The sequence below is a fragment of the Chlorocebus sabaeus genome, chromosome 23 (assembly GCF_047675955.1).
Source record: "Chlorocebus sabaeus isolate Y175 chromosome 23, mChlSab1.0.hap1, whole genome shotgun sequence".
Lineage (NCBI taxonomy): Eukaryota > Metazoa > Chordata > Mammalia > Primates > Cercopithecidae > Chlorocebus > Chlorocebus sabaeus.
The window spans coordinates 24705568-24722068 of record NC_132926.1 but is presented as its reverse complement, the minus strand read 5'-3'; the positions used below and the strand labels follow the sequence as shown (position 1 = coordinate 24722068).

Below are 16501 nucleotides of genomic sequence, written 5' to 3'. Positions count from 1 at the left end.
AATGGCAAAAAGAGCCATTGGTCAGATTTTTTTTTTCTTTGAGATGGAGTTTTGCTGTTGTTGCTCAGGCTGGAGTGCAGTGGCATGATCTCAGCTCACTGCAACCTCTGCCTCCCAGGTTCAGGCAATTCTCCTGTCTCAGCCTCTTATGTAGCTGGGATTACAGGCATGCGCCACAATTCCCAGCGAATTTTGCATTTTTAGTAGAGTCGGGGTTTCACCATGTCGGCCAGGCTGGTCTCAAACTCCTGACCTCAGGTGATCCACCCGCCTTGACCTCCCAAAGTGTTGGGATTACAGGCGTGAGCTGCCGCGCCCAGCCCTTGGTCAGACTTAAGGTCAAAATCATAGATGAACTGGAGAAAGATGAATAGGCAACATTTCCCCAAACAGTCTGGAGCCTGGAATGGAAGCTATCAAGAGAGCAGTTTTTCTGTCAAACCCACTGCCTCCCCCTTACCTCTGCATAATCAGCCACGAGGTAAAGCTCCACATACTTCATGGAGTTTAAATCTTCCCTTTTCATCTAAGAAAGAGAAACAGATCAGCACTATAGAAATGGTGGACTTGGCCTCATTTTTAAAAAAACTGCTAAGAAACAGAGCTGCTGGAGAAGCAGCAGCTACCTCCGTAATGATTTTGTCATTGGGCACTAGAGATGTTCTTGGCTGTGGTGGCCGTCACTCACATAACACCGTCCACTGCCATTTGGTTATTGCTGGAGGCTGCTCTGGGACTCTGGCTTCAGTCCTTTATTCTCAGAAAATACTGAGATGAGCTGGCGAGCACATGCAGGACAGAGGCCAGCGCACGAGAGGGAGTGTGCTAACCACCACGTTCCCACAGAACCTCGAAACCTCAAAACCTCAAAACACCCTGCTGTTTTCAGTATGAATCAATATGAGGACTGTGTGCATAGGGTGTAGTGTCTACTCCAATAGGGAAGGCATACTTTTCTTTCCCACTTTTTTATTTTTATTTTTTTGAGGCAGGGTCTTGCTCTGTCACCCAGGCTGGAGTGCAAGTGGCACCATCTCGACTCACTGCTATCTCCGCCTCCCGGGTTCAAGTGATTCCCGTGCCTCAGCCTCCCAAGTAGTTGGGACTACAGGTACCCAGCCACCACGCCCAGCTAATTCTTGCACTTTTAGTAGAGATGGGGTTTCGCCATGTTACCCAGGCTGGACTCAAACTCCTGGCCTCAAGCAATCTGCCTGCTTTAGCCTCCCAAAGGGCTAGGATTATAGGCATGAGCCATGGCGCCCAGCCTTCTTTTCACTTTTTAAGCTTTCTGAAGTCAGCATCTGAATCTTTTAAAGGTAGTGGTACTTTCCCCAAAAGCAGTTATTCTATTATGAGGGTATTTCACACTCAACAATGACTTAGAATAAAAGAAAAACACTATTTCCTTCTTCTTAGGCATCACCCTTCAATTTAGAAATACTCCTGGATTCAAAGTAAGCAACCTCAGAGGGGACAAGTCTGTCCCCAGGTTGATTTCTGCACTGAGAGCCTCAAAACTCACCCTGCGAGGTCGCTTCTTGGTCTGTTGTGTAAACTGAAGAGCCCAGTCCCTGGTGCTGAGCTTGGAATGCCCGAACCCACAGTTTCCCGGGGGTGGCTTGAGATGTTCAGATCTGTAAATAAGGTGTTGGCCCTCGCTGTCAGGGAGGGGCTCGATGACGTAGCTGAGGTTGCTGCTCACCGTAATCAGTCCTCTGTTGAGAGGAGAAATAGAAACTCTGGTCAAAGATTATGGTTCTGAAAAAGTCCCTTGTGTAGGTCTCAGTTTCTCCATATGCAAAATGACATAGTGGGTTTTGATCATCAGTTCTTAACCTCATTATGGGGCCATGTACCCCTTTGTGAGACTCTGATGCAAGCTCACACTTCCTCTCTAGAGAAATGTACATATACATAAAACATGGTGCATGAGCTCAGGGCACTTGGACCTTCCCCACCCACCCCACCCCACCCAACCACCACCACCAAGCTCATCGTGAGGCTCCAGGTTAAGAATCTCTGGACTGGGAAATCTCAAAAAGTTCTGAAAAGGCTGTACCTGTGACACTTAAAACTTATGAAGGATGGTAGGTCCAGGATTCCAAAAAGCCTCCCAAACCAAAACATGGCATAGGACAAATCATGGGTCAAAACTTTAGAGACTCAGAAAAAGCAGTACAGTGGCCAGAGAAAGAACAGTGGCCTGCAAGTGAGGTGACCCAGGTTCTGGATTTAGCTCCAACATTCAATTGTCACATGCTCTTCAACAAGCATCTTAAATCTCTCCAAGCATCAGTTTCCTCATCCCTAAAACGGCAATTATAACTTATCAAGACTCCTGGATGACTAAGTGGAAAGACAAGGGTCTTTGTGCTTGGAAACCAAAGCTAGATGCATCAGTGATGACATGCCTACCTGTCCCAACTGCCCCACGTCAGCACGGCAGTTATTTGGTGAAGTGACATCCACCACCAAGCATGAGTGACTACTTTTTTTCCTCCCTTGATTATAGATACTAGCATGGAACTCAGAATAAACTCATGGAGCCCTTACTGTGTCCTACACATAATCTAGATATAATCCTTTTCCTCGAGAAACTCACAGTCATCTGGAGGACAGTCACAAACATTTACTGAGCTCCTGCTGCGGGCCAGGTTATCATGCTAGTTGCTGAGGATGGAATAGTGAACAAGACACACCAAGTGCCTACCCTTGTGAAGCGTTGAGTCTAAACATTGGAATAAGTCACTCTAATGTATAACAGAGAGAGCAAAAAGTTTCATCACCCCTTGAACTGGAGGCAGCTGCTCCAAGTGTTACATCACCAAGGCTTCCGAGGGCTTTTCTAGCCTCAGCGAGAAAGAAGACCATGACTTATGATCTATTGCTATTGCTAATGATCAGTGAAGGCCCAGGCAGCAGGCATTTGTTATCCTTGATACAATGAGATAAACACGATTGTAAAGGTATGTAATCAAGGCTCAGGGGGAGAAGGAAGCCCAGGAGTAAGCCCTACAGACTCTAGCAGCATTTTGTATGCTCTGAAACCTCAGCAGGCTCTCATCCATCCAGAGAGCTCAGAACCTACAGCATCTCCAACCCAGTCTTTGCCACTGTAAATTGGCAGGACCTCTCTCTTAGCTTATCTCAGCTTCGACCTCCACCACAACCGCCACTTGGGATTCCTGCCCAGATTTTGCCCTTTGGGAAGAGCCTGTGACGCTCTCAGGAAAATCAGCGCCAGGCTGTGATGGGCAGCAGCCTTTCCCGGATCCCATCCCTGGCTGACCTCATTCCAGATCCAGGAAGCCTGATGACTTCCTGGCTGCCTCACCCAGGCTGACGCAGCAATACGCGACCACCCCCTCTGACAGACATGTAAGGTACTCCCTGAACATCTGGGGGTGGGAGCGGGGCAAGGAGCAAGGGTCACATCCACTCCCTAATCCAGTCAGGAAAGGGCAGAGGAGAGAGCTGCTACACACATCCTGTTCCCAAGTTATCTTTTCATCCCAGCCAACCAAGGCCTCTCCCATCACCTCAGTTTCCCCTGATGGCTACACACTTTGGGAACACAGAGGGCTTGACCACCAACGGATGGTTCTGTGTGCACCAGGTTGTGGCTGCCAAGATTACACCCAGTGAGTGGAAAGTTCCATAAAGGAATCGGGGAAAGTTCCAGTGGACGGTCACAAGGCGCAATTGATGTGGCATCACTTGAACAAGCCTGTGAGCTAAACAAGACAGAGACCAAGCTAAAGTGTGGTGCACAATAAATAAGAATCCTCACAGTGGCTGCAGACTATAGAGCCTTTGCTGTGGACTTGGCACTGTGCCAGGAGAGCATTTTATTATTCCCACCACCTTCCTAGGATCCTTACAAATATTGTCCCCAATGTACAAATGGGAAAACAAAGGCTCAGCAAGGTTAATTAACCCAAAGTCACATAAATAGTAAGAGTAAGAGTAGGGATTTGTTTTTTGTTCCTGTTTCATCAACTGTTATTTTAAGTTCCAAGGTACATGTGCAGGATGGGCAGGTTTGTTACACAGGTAAACATGTGCCATGTGATTTGCTGCACAGATCAGCCCATCACCTAGGTATTAAAGGAGTCGGGATTTTGAATGGAAGCATTCTAGTTTCAAGTCCCACAACTTTACCCTGACCTTTCACTGCCTCAGTCACGATAGTCCAGTAGAGGCTGGGCGCGGTGGCTCACACCTGTAATCCCAGCACTTTGGGAGGCCAAGGCTGGTAGATTCCCTGAGCTCAGGAGTTGGAGACCAGCCTGGGCAATATGGTAAAACCCTGTCACTACTAAAAATACAAAAATTAGCCAGGCTTGCTGGCGGGCGCACCTGTAATCCCAGCTACTCAGGAGGCTGAGGCAGAAGAATTGCTTGACCTTGGGAGGCAGAGGTTGCAGTGAGCTAAGATCGCACCACTGCACTACAGCCTGGGCGACAGAGCAAGACTCTGTCTCCAAAAGGAACAACAACAACAAAAAACAGCCCTGTAGAGTGAATCAGAAAGATACCACCAGCCTACAGATGGCTCCAGTGATAGTGCCAGCAGCTCTCCTCTGAGGGGTGATTGGCCTCACCTCAGTTTCCTAGGAGAAAAGACAAAGGAGGTGTGCAGCCTACTTTTCACCTTCAGATACCATTGATTGAGCTAACTGGATGCCAGGCACTGTGTTTACAAATGTTATTTCATTCCCACATCATCATTATAAGGAGGCACCCTCATGAGTCCCACTTTATAGATGAAGAAACTGTGGCTCAGAGACATTAAATAACAAGCTCTCATGGCTAAGGGCAGTGCGGGCTCCAGACATGGGGACCAGGTAATCTAGAGTCAAAGATTTAAGGTCCACAGACTTTGGATCCCATCCCCTTAGCCTCTATGCTTTCTGCCTCCATCAGTGAGTTCCAAGCCTAAGTGTCAGAGCTCTCTAGGAGCAGAGGTCTCAGGGATATCTACTAGAATATTCTACAGTGTACTGAAAACATGGGTATCCAGGTCTGCTGTGGATATGGTTTACCTGTCCCCAGCAAGTCTCATGGTAGAATGTGGTCCCAGTGTTGGAGGTGGGCCTGGTAGGAGGTGTTAGGGTCATGGGGTGGATCCCTCATGAATGGCTTGGTGCATCCTGGTGGTAATGAGACAGTTTTTACTCAGCAAATTCCCATGAGAGTTTCCTCAAGAGCTGGTTATTTAAAAAAGCCTAGCACCTCCTCCCTCTCTCTCTCACTTCCTGTCTCACCACTTGATCTCCGCACACACAGGCTCCCCTTCTCCTTCTGCCACGAGTGGAAGCAGCCTGAGGCCCTCACCAGAAGCAGATGCTGGCGCCATGCTTCTTGTATGGCTCACAGAACTGTGAGCCAAAATAAAACTCTTTTCTTTATAAAGCACCCAGCCTTATGTATTCCTTTATAGCAACACAAATGGACTAATGCAGGGCCCAACCTAAAAAACCCAGATCTGCAGGCCTGAGTGTCTGCACTGTTATCAAGGCCCATGAGTAATTCCCTGCCCAGCCACACTCAGGAACTTTGGCCTGCAGACCGCACTCTGCAGCAGGCACCTGCTTTTCACCGGGACCCTAGTAATTCTGATTCAGGGAGTGGGCAGATTACAGTTTGAGAGAAACACAGGCTCAGAAGGACCCTGAAGGTCCTTCCAGCAATAGGATTCTGTGGCCACTTCCCTCCCTTCCTCCACCTGCTGTTCCTAGTAATGTGCCCATGTCACGGTTGCAATCCTCTCAGACGGCCTGGGGATGGAGGAGAGGCTGGCACAAGCCCCAGCACTGTCAGCGGCCTGCAACTTTGTTGCTGGGGGGATGTCTGAGAATGTGGCTCCAGGGGCCCTCCCCGCCCCCACCCCTAATTCCTTTAGCTGCCCCCTTCCAAACACCACCAGTTGTTTATCCTTCTAGGAGCCTTGCTTGATCTAATTTGCTGAATGTTAGTGCTGGCAAAGGCAGAACTCAGCCAGAAGGCATGAGCCGGGGCCCAGGAGGCTGGGTGGCCAGCCTCACATGCCATTCTCCATTCTGTCCTCCAACCTACTGCTCATTGTTAAGAGATGGATACAAATGAAATTGTACAGAAAAACCCGGGCAAGTCAGGCTGGGCAGGCAACAGGCAATTCATGTCTAACCCCTGCATAACTGAAGGATTCACCAACTGCATTCTTCAAGGAAGTAGGCCAAGAACTGCTTCCTGGGGACTTGTCCATTCAGAGCTAAACCAAAGGGGACACGTTCTACATCCCTCTACCCAGAGGTGCCCTAAAAGGTAACTACCCTGCTACCCTTCTTTCCTCTCCCCTTCTCTGCAAATTATATCCATGCAAAAGGAGTTATGGGGAACTCCAAAGGTTGCAAAAAAGAGAAGAGAAGGCTTATAGGTCATGTGCTATCTTAGGGACGGGGTGCCCCCATGTAGCACCTGGATTCAAACTCTGGCTGTGCTGTCTCCTAGCTGTGTGCTAAGTGATGTAATAACACTGCCCATCTCACAGAGTTGCTGTGATAATGGACTGAATAGGCAATGTTCACTAATAACCAAAGCAGCATTTTAAAAGAACAGCTAACAGTCATTGATTGTGTATTATACATCAAGCAAAGTGCAAAGTGTTTTATTCGACAGCCATTCCACACATCTGTACTGAGAACCCACTGTGTGACAGGAACTGTTCTCAGCACGGGAAACAGCATGGTCAAAGCAAAGTCCCTGCTGTCAAGGAGCCTGCATTCCTCACCTATTGTAAATCCACCAGTGATGTCAATATTGTTATTCCCATTTTACGGATGAGAAAACTGAGACTAGATAGCTTAAGTAGCTTGGCAGGGTTTAAACCAGGAACTGTCTGGCTCCAGAATCTAAATTCATCACAACTTAATAATACTGTCCTCTGAGGGCTTAGTCTGTGCAATGCCTGACATGGACGTGGCATTTATGATCCATTCTGCAGAAGGAAGGCAAGGAATTCAAAGGTGGAAAGGACTTGCCACTTCTCGTCCAGGGCTGGCTGTGTATATATGAACCACCTCCTTCTGCCCCAGGCTCCCACCTCCCTGAGACTCTGCCCAACCTCTCTGCATCCCAGGACTTCCAACACAAAAGGAAGCTTTTAACGGTCTGGTCTACTCTCGTTTTACAGAAGAGAGGAAAGCCCACCCAAAAAAGAACTTGCCCAAGCTCACCTAGTGAGTTAATGTGACAGCCGGGGCAAATCCCAGCTCTCCTAAAGTCCAGGTTCATGACTCTGGGGTATGCCCCCAACCTCACTCCCACTGACCACCCACCCCACTCCCAGGACTTACCCACCTTTCGGATTGAGTAGGGCCTGTGGAGGGACCAGCCTGGCCACAGCAAAGACATGGAAAAAATTTAATGGGGAGGGGAAAACACAGAGAGCCACACAGCCAGGAAGTATGGAGCTAGATCTTAAATGTGGATCCCTTGACTTTAAATTTTGAGCTTATTCCAGGCCATCATGCGCACTTTCCTACACATTCTCCTGCATTCATTTTCAATCTCATATTCTCCCTCTCTCCCTCTCTCACAGAATCTAGTCCAGGGACCACAGTTAAGGTATAATTACAGTGAGAGTGAGCCCTATGTTTTTGAAGGCAGGGCTGCTGTAATATAAGGGTGATCCATCAAATAGAGCACGATGGATGATTTACTGTATGCCTCTGAAAGACTTTCTATATAATGAAAATTTGTCAGACATTAGTACAAATGATATTATGCAATCATTAAAAGAATGAGATAGATCTATGTATACCTAAAACATAATGCTAAGTTGGAAAAAAAATACAAAACTGTATGCATAAGGTAACCTCATTTGGATTAAATATGTTCATATATTACATATATATATATATACACACACACACAAACACACACACACACAATTATGCATTTCAATTAAGGATACCTCCAACAGTAATTAAGGATACCTCCAACAGTAATAACAGATGGAGAATGGGATTGGTTGGAAGGGTAGGACAAGATAAACAACTTTCATTTTTTAAAGCTTACACATTCCTGCATGACTTGAACATTTAATACTAAACCCGTATTAGTTATATAATGATAATTGTTAACAAATTTCTTTAAAGAAAGTAAACAACTTACCAACCAGATACACCTCTGCTATTGACAGGGAACTACAGACACACACACAGAGTTTCCCAGAACACACAGGCTCAGTCAGAGATACCTTAATCCAGTATAGATATTTAGAGAATGTCTTAATCTGAGATAGGCTTGGGAGAATGACACTTGACATCCCCAGTGAGATGGGATGCCACATCTTTTCAATGGTGTCCTTTTTTTTTTTTTTTTTTTTTTTTGAGAAGGGGTCTTGCTCTGTCACCCAAGCTGGAGTGCAGTGGTACGATCCCAGCTCACTGCAATCTCTGCCTCCCGGGTTCAAACGGTTCTCCTGCCTTAGCCTCCCAAGTACCTGGGTCTACAGGCATGCACTACCACACCCGGCTATTTTTCATATTTTTAGTGGAAATGGGGTTTTGCCATGTTGGCCAGGCTGGTCTCAAACTCCTGACCTCAAGTGATCCACCCGCCTCGGCCTCCCAAAGTGTTGGAATGACAGGCGTGAGCCACCGCACCCAGCCTATTGGTGTCATTTATAAGTACCTATAGCTTCCAATCAATTCTCAAAAGGTTCAGGGGCCCAAATAAGATTACAGACATTATACTCCTGTATTAGTCTGTTTTCACACTGCTATAAAGAACTACTTGAGACTGGGTAATTTATAAAGGAAAGAGGTTGAGTTGACTCACAGTTCTGCATGGCTGGGGAGGCCTCAGGAACCTTACAGTCATGGCAGATGGCCAAGGGAAAGCGAGCACCTTCTTCACAAGATGGCAGGAGAGAGGGAGCACAAGGGAAACTGACACTTTTTTTTTTTTTTTTGGAGACAGTCTCGCTCTGTCACCCAGGCTGGAGTGCAGTGGTGCAATCTCAGCGCACTGCAAGCTCCGCCTCCCGGGTTCACGCCATTCTCCTGCCTCAGCCTCCCAAATAGCTGGGACTACAGGCGCCCGCCACCACGCCCAGCTAACTTTTTGTATTTTTAGTAGAGACAGGGTTTCACCGTGTTAGCCAGGATGGTATCCATCTCCTGATCTCATGATCCGTCCGCCTTGGCCTCCCAAAGTGCTGGGATTACAGGCATGAGCCACCACGCCCGGCCGGAAACTGACACTTTTAAACCATCAGATCTTGTAAGAACTCCCTCACTATCACCAGAACAGCACGGGGAAACTGTTCCCATGATTCAATCACCTCCCACCAGGTCCCTCCCTCAACACATGGGGATTACAATTCGAGATAAGATTTAGGTGGGGACACAGAGCCAAACCATATCAATTACATATCTATGTTCTTTTTTCGCAAGGAATATTCCTAAAAGGATATATAAGAAACTAGTAACAACGGCTGTCTCTGGGAAGGGGGGGATATGTGGAAATCTGGGGTAAAAAGAGATGTATCTTTCATTGTACACTCTTTTCTACTTTTTGAATTTATTTTTACTAAGATCATATATGACTTCTTCAATTAAAGTAACCTAAAGAACTGCTTTGGAGAGAAGAGGGGGCCTAGCAACCATCTAGAAGCTCAGCTGATTTCCTCTTGGTATCATCAGCTTGAAGATCTCACTTGATAGAAATCCTACCTATTTTCTCCAATCACGGGATCTTGTTTCCAGGACAGAAGAACAATCACTATGGAGATTTTTCACTGCAGCAGTGCTTTATGAGCTTTGGGAGGCGCCTTGAGTTTTGATGACATGGGTTTGAATACTGCTGCTGTTGCAGCTGCTCCTTCTCCAGGGTCCAAATGGAACCATCTGGCATGAGTCTCCAGCTCTTAAATCAGTCCACCCACAGCCTTGGTTTCTTAAGGCATGTGTAGTGAGAAGACTGGGAAAGTAAGGCAGGTGGACCTCACCAGACGGAAGCATGCAAAACAGAAACACATGGACAGCTCACCCGGTATCCCCCTCCCTGTCAGCACTGCTGCTGGAATGATTTACAAGACGCCAAGCCAAGTTCCCACTGCTCCAGATGGAGGGGATGGAGGAAGACGCAGACAGAAGCAGGTCACACCTGCATGTTCTTTTTCCTCCTTCTTGGGACAAACTTTGTTTACTTGCAGACTGCAGGTGGCGGTGGCTGGGCTTGTAAATACCACTGTGAGGCCAGTTAGCTTGGCTCAACCAGGTCACTTAAACAGAGGGGATTTGGGGCCACTCTGTTATTGCTTCCCATCCAAAGCCCATTTCCTGCCTAATTTCCTCCAGCCAACTCACCATGCAGCATTCAAACAAAGTCATGGCCCAATTTATAAACAGACACTTGGGACCTGCAGTGTCAGAAACCTTCCATTTGTATAGGAGACTGCATAAGTCTTAGCATCGTTTCACCAGTGTAAGATGAGGAGAAACCTTTACATTTAAAAGTACTATAATTACAGCAATAATCTCTATCATGCCTAATATTGATGTTCACTTTATTGACAAGGAAACTGAGGGCTCCAAAATTACAATGCTGGTTTTCCCTCCACCTGTGTAGGGCACTGGCATCAGGAAGACACTCAATTTCAATTTGTGAATGAAAAAGGCAATCACTGAATGAATGAATCAGTCAATAGAGGAAGAACACACAATGGAGCCACCTCCTATCAGCTCACAAGAGCCAATCCAAGGCATGTCTTCCCAATTCTGCCTTCAATAACATCACATCGGTAGCTTGAAATTGATCATGGTGGGATTATCTTTGCCAGCATATTGGCAGATGCTACAAATCAGGGCTTTTTCCTTTTTGTCACAGAGCCAGTTTACACTGGGCTGAAGTGTCTCTCACTGAGCCTGTGTATTCTGGGAAACTGTAGCTCACTGTCTATCAATGCACAGAGGCACCACATAGTACAGGCAATGAAAACCCAGGCAATTAGTATATACAAGGAGATATCAGGTTTTTTAGATCATCATCCTTCTTCAAAAAAAAGGGGAGGAGAAGGAGACTGAAAGTGGTCTACATAAATAAGACTTATTACGTCAACATACATGTGTAGATTCTATTGCATGCAAGGCATTAGGGCAGGCTGGTGGAGAGAAATAGATATGTGAGATATACTGCATATTCTCAAGAAACACACCTTCTCAGGTACAGACTATAATGTGCACACAAATCACATGGGAATCTTGGTAAAATGCAGATTAAAATCCAGTAGGTCTGCGTGGAACCTGAGAAGCTGCATTTTGAACAAACTCCCAGGTAAAGTTGACGCTACCCATCCATGGACCACACCTAGAGAAGCAAAGGCCTAGGAGGTCACCGCATGCTGACAGTGTGCCGCTGCAAGTTCCTAGGTAAGATGGCTATTCGCAAGCTGAATCCTCACAACCACAGGCATATATTCTTTTTATCCACATTTTACAAATGAGACCATTGAGACCCAAGGTCACCCAGCTGGTAAACTGCTACCAGCTCAAAGCCAGGTAGTCTCACTCAGAGAAGGAAGGGTCACTCTCAAAAGCACATTCTGGTGGGAACTTTTCAATTGATTTTCTGTCTTGAAAATTATCCTTGCCGCTCCTTTCTCTTCCTACTCTCTGTTCATTAACTGTCCATTTCCGATTTCACCACCACCAAGTACTCCCAAAGAAGAACTGAGGAGGTGTGGAACCAAATGCTCAAACTCATCCATTGCAGGCATATTAACCATGTGTCTTCTTTTTTATCTTCTGTTTCTTTGACATCTGGGTCTTGCTGACCATAGAGGGACTGCCCCTTCCAGGGTTAGCCAACTCCTAGAGATGGTCAACAATTTCCCAGCTACCTTACCTTTCAAATGCAAGCCAATCAATCCAGAACCCATACCCTAGCCATCTATTTTATGGGTCTGTCAACCTCTGGGCCACTATCCCCCTTCCCTAATCACCCCAGAGCCAGGTATAGGACAACTAAGGACAGAAAGCCCGTAAACCCCAGAGCCTGCTGAAATGATGCAAACTAGCCAATCCTAAACCTGCTTACTCTGCCTCACCCATCCCTTCCTGCAGAAACCACAAGAAGGGCTTCTGCTGACATTTCCCCAGGCTCCCTCAGCCTGCTGACCAACCCCAGTGCCTCCCCAGGCCACCCCCATGGCACAGCTGGGCCCCTCCTTTTTCTGTGAGTATAACCATCTTTTCAATGGCAGTCATCTCCTGATTTTTTGGCCTCACCATACCTAAATAATAACACAACCTATATTTTAAAACATCAAGTTTCATCAGGAAAGTTAAATCCCAATGGATTTGTGGATTACCTAGGCTTTCCCTTGCCCGTCCTCCCAGGCTCAGCCCCTCTCTGGGCTGACTTGCACACATTCTCAATGGACTCCTTCCCAAGGTCCTTGCCTTAGCCTTGTCTGTCTTGAAACTTCCATTCCTGGGGAGAGTGCCAGGTGCCACCTGTAGCCTTAGGGTCTCTTACCTAATTCCCCGGCAGGTGCTGAGCGTGACGCTGGACAGCTCTGTCTCCCTCACTGTGCCGTGGTAAAAGCAGTGATCCTAACAAAGAGAAAGGAGGTGGTCAGGCTAAAGAACACTGATAAGCATGGCAACGTTAATGTCTCAGGATGGTGATGGGTGACTCATGGCTTATTATATACCTACCCAACTTTATAGCACCTTACAACCTGCAAAGAGCTTTCCAAGACACAATTTCATTTGATTCCCATAATAATCCTTGGAGACGGGGCAGGGCAGATGTCATTATCTCCATGAAGCTGATGAAAGGCTGAGGTTCAAAGGAGTAAAGAGATTTGCCTAAGGTCTCCCTGCTGTTTGGGAAATCCAGTATTTTCCTAGTTCAGAGCTCTCTCCATGGCATGCTGTTGGCCACAGAAAACCCTGATTCCTGAAAGAGCCTGCCTCCCCACCAACGTTATCTTCACAACCCCCTGCAATGAGATGAATAGAACCCCCTAAAATTCATGTCCCCCTCAGAATGTGATTTTATTTGGAAATAGGGTCTTGCAGATATAATTAAATTAAGATGATGTCATGCTGGGCCAGGCGTGGTGGCTCACACCTGTAATCCCAGCACTTGGGGAGGCCAAGGCAGATGGATCACTTGAGGTCAGGAGTTTCAGACCACCTTGGCCAACATGGTGAAACCCCGTTTCTACTAAAAATACAAAAATCAGCCAGGTGTGGTGGTGCACACCTATAATCCCAGCTACTCGGGAAGCTGAGGCAAGAGAATTGCTTAAGCCCAGGAGGTGGAGGCTGCGGTGAGCCGAGATTGCACCACTGCACTCCAGCCTGAGTGACAGAGTGAGATTCTGTCTCAAGGAAAAGGAAAAAAAAAAGGTGGTGTCATGCTGAATTAGAGCAGGTCCTAAATCCAATGATTTGTGTCCTTCTAAGAAGAGGTAAGGACACAGAGAGACACACACAGAGAAAGAGAAGAAGGCCATGAAGATGGAGGCAGAGACCAGAGTGATGAAGCTGCAAGCCAAGGAACACCAAGGATGGCCAGAAGCCACCAGAAGCTAGAAGAGCCTGGAAGGACTCTCTCCAGAGGCTTGGAGGGAGTGTGGTCCTGACAATACCCTGAGTTTGGACTTCTAGCCTCCAGGACTGGGAGAAAGTAAAATTCTATTGTTTTAAACCTTGAAGTTTATAGTGCTTTGTTACCATAGGCCTAGGAAATGAACACTGCCTACTCTTCCACAGCTCAAGATGCTCTTCTACACGAATCCCTCCACACCTGAATCATACTTGATTTGTCACCTATGCCCATGAGGTCTGCTGCTGCTCTCCAGCCACTGTGTCTCACAGCTGTCAGAATTCCTCCATCAATACAAACAGCTGTGAGCACTGCTCTGTGCCAGGCCTGGGGCCAGCCCCTGGAGACACCATAGCCAGCAAATAGAGTCACAGCTTCAGCCTTTATGGGGCTTATGGTCTTGTGAGAGGCAGTCATTAATGAGAAATCCAAACAGATATAATTACAAACCAAAAGAAGGGGCTTGAAACAAACATTTCAGGTGCGGGCTGAGTGTTTTATAAGTCAGGTAACCACAGAATTTAGGAAGCAAATATGCACTGTTGAGCATGCTAACGCGCTAAACCAGACAGACGGGGATGAAATCAGGACTGTGTCCAACAAATGGAGGGGTAACAACAAGAGACACATTCCTAGAGGCTTCCTCCCAAATAAGTCAAGAGAGATGCACTGGTCAGAACAGAGAGAAGGTAAAACCCGCAGGGTAGAGCCAAGTTCTGGAAAGATCTCAAAAGGGATGGATGCAAACGACATGGTTGCAGACACGGAAGCTTTCTCTTTTCCCCCACCTCTAGGACCAGGCTGCTTGCAGTTGCTTCTTTGTCCCCACCGGACAGGGATGTGACCCAGTAATCAGCTATCCCTTGTGTCCATATTCTATGGCTCCACCTCCCTCCCAGCTCTAAGCACGAGCATAGACGAATAATTAAATTCAAGCATTTTGGCATAGCCAGGCATATTTAAATCCAGGCATAAGCAGTTCCACAACCTCTCTCTGACCTTCAGTGTCTTTAGCCTCTATCCCCCAGAGTGGTGGTGAGAATATTGTACATAAAGGAGCTAGTAAGAGTACCTGGCCCAGAGTGGCAGGCAATAAACATCGGCAACCATATAATCATGAAATTCTCCTTTATCAAATAATATGGCCTCAAGGGACCTGGAAGCCCACCAAAAGGCTGAATCCAAAGCCCTAGCTGTGCCAGTGCTCCATCCTATCCAGCCAGCCATGCAGCCAGATCAAAGGATACAGGCCAAGCTGACACTCAACATGGCCTTGTTCTCCAGAACACAGGTGCCCTTTCATCTGCATATGATCCATAGGCCAGCAATGTGGCTTCTCTGCCCATTCAAGCTCATACAGTCAGGAGGAGGGACAGAGCCAACCCCTGTCTTTGCATCAAACTCTTCTGGATTTTAAGCAAGTCAGATGTCACCCTTGAGGAGCACAAAGGAAAGTCACTGTGCTGTGATTATGAAAGAAAGTGTGGCAGGCAAAACCCTCCTCCTGGCCAGGATTCCAGCTGCTTTCAAATGCCAGCCTGTCATGTGGCTTCTCAACCTATCCCTGGGATCTGGAATTTGGAGGCCCCTCATGAAACACTCAAGTCCTGAATCTGGTCCTTAGAACTCAACAGGGAAGCCACGAACCCTGTAGCACAGGATTATTCATGGAGAGAAGAGGGGCCGGGCCTGTGTGGAGTAAATGGGGTTCAGAGGAGTTGGAATGACCAAGAATCAAGGAGTTCAGAAACGTATATCGGTATAGTTTCAAAACTGAGGCCAGGCGCAGTGGCTCACGCCTGTAATCCCAGCACTCTGGGAGGCTGAGGTGGGCGGATCACGAGGTCAAGAAATCTAGACCATCCTGGCCAATATGGTGAAACCCTGTCTTTATTACAAATACACAAAATTAGCTGGGCATGGTGGTGTGCGCCTGTCGTCCCAGCTACTCAGAAGGCTGAGGCAGGAGAATTGCTTGAACCCGAGATGGCACCACTGCACTCCAGCCTGGTGACAGAGCGAGACTCTGTCTCCAAAAAAAGAAAAAAGAAAAAAGAAAGAACTGAAACCCAGGGATGGCTGTGAAGAATCCCTGCACCTCTTCCTATCTTTGAATGGATGCTAAGAGTGTTCACAACTCCAGTTCCCTCGAAAATAGAGCACCTGACTTCTGTAACATGCTTTATAATTTACAGAGCTTTCACATACACTATCTCATGTGACGACGACACCTACAACTTACATTATTAACAGTAAGAGGTCAGGTGAGGTGGCTCACACCTGTAACCCCAGCACTCTGGGAGGCCGAGGCAGGCAAATCACTTGAGGCCATGAGTTTGAGACCAGCTTGGCCAACATGGTGAAACCCCATTTCTACTAAAAATATAAAAATTAGCTGGGCGTGGTGGTGGTCGCCTGTAATCCCAGCTACTTGGGAGGCTGAGGCATAAGAATCGCTTGAATCTGGGAGGCGGAGGTTGCACTGAGTTGAGATCATGCCACTGCACTCCAGTGTGGGCAACAGAGTGAGACTCTGTCTCAAAAAATAAAATAAAATAAAAAAATAAGAGCTAACATCTAACCAGGCATGGCAGCTTATGCCTGTAATCCCAATGCTTTGGGAGGCCAAGGTGAGAGGATCACTTGAAACCAGAAGTTCAAGGCTGCGGTGAGCTGTGATCATGTCACTACACTCCAGCCTTGGGGACAGAGCGAGGCCCTATGTCTAAAATAAAAGAGCTAATATCTACCCAGCTCTTACTGCTTGAACAACTTAGGCAGATTTTTCCCTTTGATTCTGACCACAATCTTATGAGGTAGATATTATTATTGTCATATTTTAAAGGGGGGAAATTGAAAGAGAGGTTTTAAGTCATTCACAAGGTGACAC

The 16501-nt window shown here is 47.0% G+C and overlaps 1 protein-coding gene across 2 annotated transcripts in view; it reads right to left on the bottom strand.

The window, feature by feature from the left end:
• Positions 1 to 16501, bottom strand: part of ADAM19 (ADAM metallopeptidase domain 19) — a 98681-nt gene that overhangs the window by 41122 nt on the left and 41058 nt on the right. For both annotated transcript variants that reach the window (XM_008015145.3, XM_038005533.2), the window contains exons 5-7: positions 12532 to 12608; positions 1526 to 1718; positions 461 to 526 (exon numbers count right to left, since the gene is read on the bottom strand). In XM_008015145.3, the coding sequence (XP_008013336.2) occupies positions 461 to 526; positions 1526 to 1718; positions 12532 to 12608 (336 nt within the window). The remainder of the gene's footprint in view (positions 1 to 460; positions 527 to 1525; positions 1719 to 12531; positions 12609 to 16501) is intronic.